Raw genomic sequence first — 12,336 nt, forward strand, 5'->3', positions numbered from 1 at the left:
GCTGAACTATAACTATGTATTTGGCAAGGCTTTGTGTGAGGGGGGCCTGTCCATCACAGAAGATTAGTTATTCAGTTTATCCAGAACACTACTACAAATAAAAAAGTTACTGCAACCATGTTTATATTGTTGGATATTACTAGAAAAAAATAAAGGAGAAATTGGTGTTCAGAACCATGTCAGGTTTTTTATTTTTCAAGAAGTTGTTGGAAGGGAAATTTAATGAAAACACTTTTTCCATGAAATGTAAACTTGACAAAAATTCACATAATCAGAAAGCAGTGCCATCTGTAGTGGTTAGTAGAAGTGGAAAGCGTTTTAAGGGGCAGATACATGAAGTTACATCGGCTTTATTTTAACACTTCAGATAAAGGAAGAAGATTGCTCAGCGTTTTTGCCTGAATGTAGTTGTGCCATTAGATGCAAAGAACTTCGTACAATATATGGGTTTGTCCATGTTTTCTTTCATAGAGTGCTTTTACCATCTGTATGGAGTTTGTGAGGTTGGATTATTGTGCCCTCTCAAATGGACCTAATTGGTACAGAATAGGCAAGCTTTAAAACAAACCATGGCTTAGTTGAGTGCCTTTGTACTTCAAATGGCCATATGCATATCTAAAATAACTTGTGCTACTTGTTATGGCAGAGTTTAAAAGCTCATACGCGATTCATCTTGGTCATTAAAAAGCAGCCCTCTTCTGTATTGGTGGGTTCATGGACTATCCCTGAGATTAACTTGGTTAAAGCATGGTGCTAATAATGCCAAGGTTGCATTGATACCAGTGATATTCTTGGAAGTTCCCTGGGGGAGCTGCAAAGGAAGTATAGATGAAGCAGGACATCCTTGAGATGGTGCTACCATCCTTGAGATGGTGGTATTATAGGGGCCTTAATTTAGCTGAGAAGTGCTCTTGGCTCAAGAAGTTAAAATTACGGCTAGAGCCAAAAACTTCAAGGTTTTAATCAGAACAAGTAGATTAAGCCAAGCAGAGTAAAAAAGTGGGCTGGAATAGTAACAGTTCATTTCTGTTTAGCAGTGAAAAACAGGTTCATGAGAAGATTATTCAAACAGTGCATCTGCAGGTGAAGGGAAAGACGCACGGTATATGAAGAGAAAGGGGAATGACAGGGATGTGTGGATCCCAGCCAAGCTGTGTGGGATTTACCAGCAGCAGAGGGCAGCTGCGTCCAGTGTGCCCTGTGTCCAGGCATCTGGGAATTCGGTCCTGCCTGAGCTGTGTATGGAGTCAGTCTGGGAGAGCATCACTCAATTAGGAGCACCTCCAAGTCTGGGATTTCAAATGCTGTAGCCTGATTGACTGCATGCTTGAATGCATGCTTCATTTTAGTATCTGACTAAAATAGAAACAGTGGGGGTTTATAAAATTGGATTTTATAAAAATTGCAGATCTGTGTTCATTATTTTCATGTCGATTTATAACTTTTTGGAGAACTACACTCAAATTTTCATTTCAATCACCCTAATATTTTATAAAATGTCTTGAATAAGTTTAGGTCTCTTTAAAATCTGTGAGGAATGCAGAATGTATATTACAGTAATTTCTTTTATGTGCATAAGCAAATGGAAATGCTGGAGAAAATAGAAAAGGGTAAAAATCAGAATTTCACCTTGAAATGGGACTTAAAGGCCTCTGAGTTTGAAAGTAAGTGAAAGTCGTAGTAAATTCTTCTTTGAATTCTACAGTAATAGACTATTTTCCTAAATATTTTCAAATATGTCTCTGTTGCTGACAGTGAAACCCACCTTGGCATTATTAGCACCATGCTTTACCATTCTACTACTGAATAAGGAAAGCTGTAAATGAGGCTATATTTGTCTTCTTTCTTTTCACCTCTGGTTATTTTAAGAAAGTAAACGGCTTGGATGATAGAAAAGGATGGTGGAACCAGAAAATGCTGATTATAAAGGTGGATCTAGTGATCCCTCTAACGGAAAGTCTTTCAGTAGTGGATCTTTGTCACCTTTCAGAGTATTAAGTTCCTTTGCCAATTTGCTGTATCTTTGATTTGCTTCCTTTGATTCTTGCAGGTACCTTCTTGGCCTTGGCACCTTAGTTTGATTGGGAGAATGAAAGGGGGCAGGCAGGGAAAAGAAAGAGGATAGAAAAGAGCCTCTCTCTGCTTGTCATTCCTGATGGCCCATTTGGGATTCCTTGCTGTTGAGGTGAAGTGTTGCTTTTGAGGAACAGTGCATCTCCTCTGCACAATTAAGTGAAAAAATCCTCCTCAGCACAGGTACACATTGTGACTGAAAGGACTGTTGTTAAAATGTGAATGAAAGAATCATTTGCAGTTAATAACATTCAGTAATGAAGTTTATGTAGCAGAACTTATAAAAGGAGAAATAACATCTGAAAAACAAAAATCATGCTGAATTACTAAACTTTGCACATTTGCTATGTTACTGGAATTTCAGCAAAACACTGCAGTTTCTCAAAGCAAAATCAGATTCAAATTTTGGACTCCAGCTGAAAACAGAGATAATAAGTATGTTGCAGTACTATGTAAAACTTTACGGGTTTGGAAAGCAGAATTAGGAGTGCAGGGAATTACCTACACTTGTAAACAAGATGGTGTCAAAATAGCATCTCTAGTTTGAGCTGCTAGGTTTTGCTGTTTCTAAGCAGCATTATCCTAGCAGCAGAAAAATCAGTGAAGAGTGATAGGAGGAGGGCTTTGGACAAGGAATCCCCCAGAGTGGATGGGGAGTTGGTACACTGTGTCTATACCCATTTTTCATCATTTCCTCTAGAGATGTAGGAATGTGCTCTCTTCTCCCCTCTCTCTTCAGCTAATAATGCCTTTTTTTACTCTCACTGGTAGCTCCACTGTGTTCCATATCTAAACTGAGAGTGTAGGTAAGATTTCAAGGCAGACGATTGATGGCCATGCCCTCGGGTGTCACGCTTGTCATCATGTAAGCATGATACTGTTTGGCTATAAAAACAAACCAGTATCATAAATATTTAAAGCAAATACTCTCTTTTTTTTTTTCCTTAACAGATTACTGGTTTTTGGTGACTTCTGTTGTGTTATCCCTTAAAAAGGGTGCTCTTCAAGAACCCAAAGAGAGACCTAAAGGAGCCCTGTTCAATGCAGAATTATCAGTTTCCTTTATTCGGTATTCTTTCATGAAGGAAAATGTAATGATCTTACATTTCTTGACTTTAAGTTGCCAGTGTAATTTATTCCAGTAGTGAGTATTCCAATAGTTCCTGCATATGAGTATGAAACATTGCAAGTTCTGTCTAACTTTATTCCAAGTGGAGAAAAAGGAAGACTAAAGAGAATGGTTTTTTCCCATGATATTTGCGATATACAGTGGCTTAAGAGGAGGGGACACTAACACCAAATTACTGAGATATTTTAACATCTTTTGAGTTCTAGAAAGCAGAAATGCCAGAGTGTTACTTTAGAAAGGTAGTGGTACATCCCATTAATAACGGTAGTCTGCATAAGTCATGGTGGGAAAAAACAAGCTTTCAAATTGCATAAAACACATTCAGGTTTGCAGAATTTTTGTAGCTTTCATCAGAATAAAAATAAGACATCACATTATAATGAACTCAGAGGAATTTAAGAATAGTCAGCACTGAAAGGATTAGGATTTTCATGGGACCTGTGAGACTGGGTTGAATGGGGATTAGCCTTCTCTTGAGGTAATACCTCAACTCTTGAACAAAGGATCATGTGTACATGTGGGAATTCATGCTCTGTCTTGGACCTAAGGTTATTTCTTTTTCTTTTTTTTTTATTCAAAAATAAGATTACAGTGTAGGTGTTCTTATATGAAAAGACCAGTGTTCTTTTGCATTAATATATTGTAGAAAGTGACTTCTCCATGCGTGTACCTCAGGTGCTAAGCTGTGATTAAATCTGTAACTGTTTTAAGCTAAAGGTTGGTGCCATGATCGGAACACAATGATATGCTGATTTTCTTTGTTGCATTAGAATAAAATAATTTCACAGGGATGGGGATTAAAATTTGCTTTTGTACCTTAGGAAAGGTTTGCAAGATGGCCAAAGGTAAAAATTACAAAATCTGATTACTCTATAGGCTTAAGATGTATATGGAAGGAACTGGTCAGGGGTTCTTTTGAGAGAAAAATACACAGGGCAACGTGTAATGCTAAAACCAAAACTGTGTTCAGTAATGTCCTGTTTCTCATTTTTGTTCTTTTTATAAAATAACTGACGTCGTAACTAATTTTATAAATACTTCTCATGAAGTTGCATGAGAAGTGAAGCTCTTGGAACTTTTGATTAAAAAAAAAAGTGAGAGGAACACTGGCTATGCAAAAACCCTCATTTTGCCAATTACCAAGTAATATTCACATTTTAAAGAGTATGTTTTTTTCTATAAGAACTTCTGTATAACAGTGGGAGTCCTGTCTCCTATAAGAACCAGTCTTAGGGGAAGGTGAAGGTATACAGTGTCAGTTGACTGGTCTGTCTTTCTCTCTACCTGAAAGCCAGATTTAGGCGTTTATGAGGACAGACTGCAGAAAATGAAAACAGTGAGGTGTTTAGATAACCACTTTGTCATTCTTACTCTCTGGGGCATATGGGATTGGGTGTATCCTTACTGCTCTACTAACAGATGTACCACTGATGCTCTTTGGCTACAAGACAAAACAATTTTATCTCCAGAAAAAGCTAAGCTGCAGTATTTCCAGAAAGATATGTATGTTGAAAAAAAAAAAAAAAAGATGGATTGCCTTCTGTAGATATACAGATGCAAAAAATGGAGAACAGCACTGGCTGTTCTCTAGTTAGAAATTAATAGGAAGAAGTGTCAAGGTTCCACAAAGACTTTTGCAGATATGTTTTAAGTGGGTGGAGTCTAGACATTTGCTGCTCTCCAGGAATTCAAGAACAAATTAAATTTGGACTCTAAGTTACCTGTATATGGAGGGTGGCAAGGCACCTTCCATGACAGTGAATATTAGTGCTCATTAGTGCCATCAGTTTTGCTTACATAAGTCCATCTCATTTACCATACCTTCAGGTTACCGCACTCTTTCTGTGGAAGAGAATTTAAAAATGCTGTTTTAAATCTATCCAGGACTCCATTGCAAATACTCAGTTGCTAGAGACTTTGGTAGGGATACCTTAAATAATTCAGATAGTGTGTAAAAAAGATTACTAGTTTAGTCATTTTATTCTAGAAAGAAGAAAAATACAATAGATACATAATATTACTCTTAATGAAAGAATGAATTTGTAATGTGGTCTAGATTGTGTGCTGTACCATGTATGAAATATAGTAATGTGTGTATACATTGGTATCCCACAGTGTATCCTTTTTATTTATTAAATTTAGACACTGAAATAAAATACTAAATCTCTAAGTGGGCCCAGTTCTTTGCTGTTTTGAGCAGTTGTGAATAATGAAGTAGAAAGATCTTAATGTTCAGAAAATGTTCATTCCCTTGTCACTCTACAAAAATAAACTTGTGAAGAGATTGCAGCAGCTAAAGAATCAGTGATGAATAATAGATTCTTCTTTCCCCAGTCTCTAACATCTACATATAGCCAGCACGTCAGTGCCTAGTAGACAACAATTTGTGTTTTGCTTCCTTATGCTGCAACCTTCTTTTTGCCAAGCCTTGGGAAATGTGGGCAGCTTCTGCATTCTGCTGCTGGAGGTGTCTCTCTGTCAGGCTGATTTGGGCTAACCTTTGGTGGGAGGGATTTAGAGTTGCCCTGTTCATCTGGTGTGTGGATTTTTTTGTTTGTTAATTGGTTTGGGTTTATTAAAGTTATTTTTATTGATATCTTCTCCAACAGTAGATTTTGGTCTGAAATTACTTTTCTGCCAAGTTAGCTCTTTCTTTTGTGTGATGTGAACATTTAATGCTTTGTTCCTTTTGTTCTCTTACCAATGTACAGGCCGTTTTCTGGAATAACTTTTTTGTAATGAAAAGGACATACTTTAACCTTTACAAATTTATAGCACTGGGGAGCTTACCTGTACAAGCATTTGAAGTTGTACAGTGGAAACTGTATATTGGTTCAGTGGTGTGAAATAATTAGAGAAACAGATTCTAATCTAAACACCAGCGGGGCTGCTGCTTATTGTGCTGTGCTTCCAGCATCACGGGTCTCAAAATGCATTGGTGTGGGAAGAATTGATGGATGAATTGTTGTAGTCTAAACATGATCTGGGGGAAAACAAGCATGTTGGCTGGCTCTGAAAAAGAGCAAGATAGCACCAGAAGAGTATTTGATTTTCAGATTTAGCAGCTGGATACTCCTATTATCCTTCATTAGACTTTTTGATCTACAGGAGTTTGCCCAGCTAGTTTGGTGTGATGCATACCTGCCTATCTTCTTAGTCTGTATACAGCTGCTGCTTTTTTTTTTTTTAATAAGGATAACTTTACATTTGAAGTATTCTTAATGCCTTTACACATTTAAAGCTTTTATGCAGGGCAATCAAAGTTCTTGTGTCCCAAGAACAACCTTGTCTGTGTAACTTCGCTTTCTTGAATAGCTTCCTTTCATTTCAAGCAGTAAAGCAGTTGTCATCTAATTGAGCTTGTTCCTAAGTGGTTGTAAAATATCTCCAAGCCCTGTTTCCCTATATGAATTTTGCATAGTTTAGCTATTCCCTCTGTCTTAAGGATGACCCCTGAGGTCAAATATTATTAGAATATGTTAGTGACTCCTGCAGCAAATTACTGAAAGCACGTAAAATAAAAATAGCAAAGAATTGCTGATTAACCAGAACACTGATAAAGACTACTAATGTCTGTGTAATGGTCAACAATATTTTGGTAGGTCAGGCGAGTGCCAGGTTCCAGTGGTCACCTCCATAAAACAGAAGATGGAGACTGGGAATGGAGTGATGATGAAATGGATGAGAAGAGTGAGGAAGGCAAAGCTGCTGTTTCTCAGGAAAAGGTACCTTCTGTTTCTGCCAAGACATTTACACTGTGCAATATATTCTGTCTTTATGTTAATTGTTAGTATTTCTGGATCTTTATTGCATAAAGCTGCATAGCTCATATCTCATTGCATTTGTTTTCCAGTCACGAAGACTGAAAGAGGAGGAGAACACAGAGGTAAAAATGTCTTTATCAATTTTTCTTTTCTTCCAAGTGTTTGAGTGATTTCTTTTTTGCTTCTGCTGTTAAAAATGTGAATTGAGGTTGGAGTGTTCTTCTGCAGCCTTGTATACCAATTATTTGTGAGGATAGAGCTATATGCAATCGTGCCTGTAACAAAAAAGTTGAGCACACAGTGGATAAGATGGATAGGAATTTAAAAGTCATGTTATGTTTGTACCCAGGAGAATTCATGAAAATAGGTAATTTGGCTGTTTTTAGGGAATCTTCATAACTGGATCACACTGATTGCTGTCTTTGTCAGAGTAATGATGACTGTGTTCAGGAGTAGCCAGAGGATCTCCAAATAATTTTTTGTTCTTACGATTTGTATCACAACATGTAGCTTATAATTAAAATGTTTCATTCCATACACAGTAAATAGTTCAGTACTGAAGCATATTTAGGTTAATTCAGAGGAACAAAATATCATGTTGAATTTCATGGCCCTGTGCTGAGAGTGTGGGAAGCATTGCTGCTATAAATTGCTTAATAGGATTATATCTTAGAGAAGAAAAATCTCTTTCAAAAATGTCTATTTCTTGGGTGGGTGACCCTTGCCACTTTACCTGCAGTTTTGGATTATCTGGTTTTCATTGGTGTCATAGAAATCTTCTAAAAGACTAACAGCTTCCTGCCAGATTTGGTCCTGTTAGCTCCTGTGATGACTCCAGTGTCTTCATTGCAGACCTAGTTTACACAGTGCTTCAGCAGCTGAGATAAAGCTGAGTAGAAAAAAAAAGGACTTCTACCCCACACAGTCTTTCTGTGTCTTAGTTATTAAGAGTTCTACAGTTTGTGATTCAGTTTATACAGGTAGCTCATAATAAAATAGTTGCTTAGTTTATGAAGGAGAAAAAAGCCTCTGGTTGAAGTCTTCTGTTGATTTTTGTTTTCCTAAATGCTCCAGAAGATGACTTGGAACTAAGACTAGTGCAGCTCGCCACTCTTGGTGTGTGTCTGTTGGGTCTTTGGGATGCACATTCCTATACATTGAAATAACATGTCTGTTGAAGATGCAGAAGTAATAGTAGTAGTTTATATGAATGGAAGGAATTTAATGGAAGCAGAAAAAAAATTGCTCTTATTTTGTCAAAGTGATAAATAATTTTCCAAATATGCATTAATGTTTGTTGAAAATACACAGATAATAGAAAATAGCTCCTGTGTAATGTTTTTATAAGTAGCTTTGATATGGAAGACTGTTGCAAAAACTATCAAAAGAGATTTGTGATGCAGGTCTTTTATTTTGGGAGAACTTGACTGTAACCTTTGAACAAGCTTCTGTGAGTGGTGACAATATGCCAAGGTGGGTATGAGGACCCTGAGATACCCTGTACGTAGGATATATTTTGCCTGAGACTTCACGTCAGTGTTAGTTGAGAGCTGAGAAGGATATTATAGTGTGAGGGAGGAGTAAGAGTGTGAAAGATATCCATATTCCTGATTTTTCTTTGTGAAAGACATCTCTGAGCTGTGATGCCTGCTTTGATATGGTACTAGTTCTTTGCATATGGGTAGATGGAAGACTTCTGTAACAACCAAAACTGTTACACAAAAATAATGTGAGTAGCTGTTTGATATTCTCACTGCGTGCATATTATTTAATAGGTTATTTGAGCTTTGATGCAAGGTGGATTAAAAGCTCCTACACTCAGTGCTTTAATGCATTATCATTTGTATCTCTGTAATTGAAATTTGGCAGTTTTAGTGGTATCAGCTATATTTTAGACTGTGTACTGAAAGTGTTCAAAAGGTTTCTGAGAGTTAGAGAATGTGTTAAGTATTCTGTACTAACTTCAAATGGTTAGCATGGAAAGTTTTTCGTGATTTTTTTTCTTTTTTTCTTTTCATTTGGCATCCTTTATAAAACTTTGCTTTTTTCTCTGATAGTCTCAGCCTGTTGTTAGTGACGAATATAGTGAAGTTCCATGTGCGGTGAATCTTGTCTTAAGATTAAGGTAAGAGATTCTTCTATTTACTTAGCTGTATTGTCTTGATCTCCCTCATTACTTTCATAATATTAACATAAAATCAGTACTTTATATCTCTCAGTATGACCGCCATGAATAGTGTTTCTGTGACTAATTGCTGTCTTTTAATTACTTACTGAAATAGTGTAAAACGAAAAGCAGAATATGAATGTGACTTCAGGCTAAGTGTACCCTTCATTAAGTATTTTCTTTCTTTTTTTTAACTTGCAATGAAGGATCACAGTGAGAGATTTTTAATGAGTTTCTTTCACACTTCAGCAGCCAGCCTCTGACAGAAAGAAAACACAGCTATATTACAAGTTGCCTACTCAAAACATTTTTCATTGGCACGTTTGATCAACCATTGTGGAGAAGTGACAGATATCTTAGAAAATAGATACAAATATGTGGTCTGACTTAAATTTATACTTAGTTAAAATGAGTCAGATTACCTTTAATGATAATCAGTTTATAACTAAGATTTGAATTGCTTAATTGTGCAGTCTAGGTCTTGTATAAAAGTATTTTTTCAAAAGAAACTTTGATAACTTATGTATTTACAGCCATTTTCCTTAAATGGCTAACATAGATAAAAAACTCACTGCCACTCTAAAACTTGCTTACCTATGGTTTGTGTTGACAGGATATTCATGAGAGGTCGTGAAGTCTTAATTATTGCTATTGGGAAAAGTTAAATGTTACAGGTTAGTTTATGCTAATAATGAGATAAGTCAGAAATAATTAGAAAATTACAACCAGTGTATTGGAAACAAATACACACAACAAATAGCTTTAAAACAGTAACATGAAAAATTGTTAATGTCCTGGTTTCAGCTGTTAGTAATCAGAAAAAAAACAACTATACAGAATGAGTGCCAACTTCCAAAATCTATTTTCTTCCCTTTTCTTTTACTGCTTTTCTAGTGACAGCTGCAAAAAATTGTGTGGCTGCAAAAGGTTGTTTACGAAAGGGAGGATTAATAAATTTTATTGCGGGGATAGGAAAGACTTAGAGATTATTTGGAATCATTTTAGTTGTCCAATTTACATAACTGCCCAGTTATGCTATCAATATTCTTTTTCATCTCTGCTGGTCGGTAGATGAAACCATTTACAAACAGATCAATTTGCACTGCTACGTGGATGTGCCAGTGAGATGCTTTGGGTACTTATAAATTGTGATGAAACCTGTGGAATGATTAGCCCAGTTACTTGTGGTGTTGGCATATTCAGAGGGCAAGCATTTTAGTCCTGCAAGTATAGTGAAATGTCAGGGATTATGCTTTCTGTTTTCTGCAGCTCTTAAGCCAGAAGTGAAGGAAGACTGATCCCAAGAGACTTGAGTTTCTGAGCTTTAATTTGCACAATGAATTTTTGTTCTTCTTAAGGATCCTCTTAATCTGGGTAGAAAAAATTCCCTCCCCCTGCCCTCCCTAAAAGCCAGTCTGTAGTAACTAGGTTAATGTGTTATAATTATGAAGGTCTAGGTGGTTGTTGGTAGAGAGGGGAGGAATGAAGAATTTCAGTTTTAGGAACCAGAAAGATTCCTTTAAATGGGAAAAAAAATTAGTCTTGAAAAGCAGATGCACTCTAGTAACACTGTTAATGGTGTCTTGGAAAAAACAAAAATCTGATGCATAATTTTGCTGAGTGAGTTTTGTTAATTTAACTGTCCTCCTTTTGAGGGAAGAATGATCTGCAGTGCAAACTTCTGTCCCGTGTAAGCTCTGGGGAACTACCTTGGTTGCACAGTTTATTGTGGAAGTTGATGCAAACATTTAGAACCTTATGGGCAGAAACTATTTAATACAAGGCTCCAGAGTGTGGACCATAATGTTTAAAGAGTAGTTCCTGGGGATTTGGACAGGGCAAAAGCTAGGGAGATGGGCAACCTTAAAGAGGAATGAGAGGGGCCTGGGCGGGGCCTGATGGGCAGGAAGAAAGTGCTCCTCTGCTTTGTTCTTTTTTCCTTTTCTACAATGAGGCTACCCTGTGACAAAACCCATCAAAATTTAGATGACAGTTTGAATTTTTTTCTAGCAGTATGTTCCAAAAAAGGTTAACAGTATCCATAAATATTAAAAATTACTTTCACAAAGGAGGAATTCTGGCAGAAGAATGAATGCATTTCAGCATTTACCTGGATGGTCAGGTTCTGTTATTTTTTTCCCAATTGGAGCGGGGTTGGACTCATTCAGTAATTGAGTAGGGAGTGCTAAATTAACACCAGCCTCTGTTTAGTGCAAATGCCTTGTTGTGGATCAGAAGCAGAACTCATGGCATTCTTTATATAAGTCATGGCATTTAATGCTCATACTCAAGTTGGAAACCACACAGACCATCTGATTTTTCTGTGCTTAAATTGTATTTATTACCTTTCTATTTTCATAAATTTGTCAGAAGGACTAACTTGTCAAAATATTCTCTCCTGTCAGAGTTGCTTCTGCAGCTGGAGATGACCATTTCCAGTTTGTTTTCTGTCTTTTGCCCTGTTGTGCCTTGGAGTATGTTACCCCAGAAGTGAAATAAGCAGCAGTCTCTTTTAGGTAATTCCATGCAAAGCTTTTGAAAGGCTCTAGTATTAAATGCTAAATACGGTCCATTAGTGTTTTAAAGCTCAAGAGTAATTAAGAGATTGTGCTTGAATTTTGCAGTGAACTGAAAATACAGGTTCTTAGTTGCCACAGCGTGTAACTGTGACCCAGACTGAGTGATCATTACATTAAAATGCTGATGCTTCTGTATCCTCAGCCTCACACAGAGGAAGGTGTATTTTAGAGTAGGGAGGAATGAAATCTGTAATCCCCATTTTTTCCAGTAAGGCTCCACGAAGAGAGCCTAAAGGCAATTGCCTGTGATTTAGTCCTACAACAGGTTCATACCACCAGGGAAAGGGAGTGGGGAGGAATTATCACCCTTGATTTGAAATTTCCAGTCTGACCACCAAGCTGTTACATTTACAGATTTAGGAAGGTCACTGTCGGAGGATTTGACTACTTGGATTAATTACAGAGATATTTCATGTTAAATTAGGAGACTTGTTAATGCTTAATAGTTAAGAATTGCAAATTATCTGCAGCAATCTAAGATGGTTAAATTAGCTCATATGACAGAAGATAATTTACTGACAGTAATTTGCAGTGTCCCAGGACCTAATTTAATATAGTTCCTGCACACTAGATGATTAAGCCTATGGAAGAACAAAAGGGGCAAATCGAAATGTTTTATTGGCA

The 12,336-nt window shown here is 36.8% G+C and overlaps 1 protein-coding gene across 2 annotated transcripts in view; it reads left to right on the plus strand.

Annotated features, from left to right (window-relative positions):
* STK39 (serine/threonine kinase 39) overlaps positions 1-12,336 on the plus strand; it is a 79,127-nt gene that overhangs the window by 37,923 nt on the left and 28,868 nt on the right. For both annotated transcript variants that reach the window (XM_032693514.1, XM_032693515.1), the window contains exons 11-13: positions 6,805-6,927; positions 7,056-7,088; positions 9,024-9,091. In XM_032693514.1, the coding sequence (XP_032549405.1) occupies positions 6,805-6,927; positions 7,056-7,088; positions 9,024-9,091 (224 nt within the window). The remainder of the gene's footprint in view (positions 1-6,804; positions 6,928-7,055; positions 7,089-9,023; positions 9,092-12,336) is intronic.

The sequence above is a fragment of the Chiroxiphia lanceolata genome, chromosome 7, assembly GCF_009829145.1.
Source record: "Chiroxiphia lanceolata isolate bChiLan1 chromosome 7, bChiLan1.pri, whole genome shotgun sequence".
NCBI lineage: Eukaryota > Metazoa > Chordata > Aves > Passeriformes > Pipridae > Chiroxiphia > Chiroxiphia lanceolata.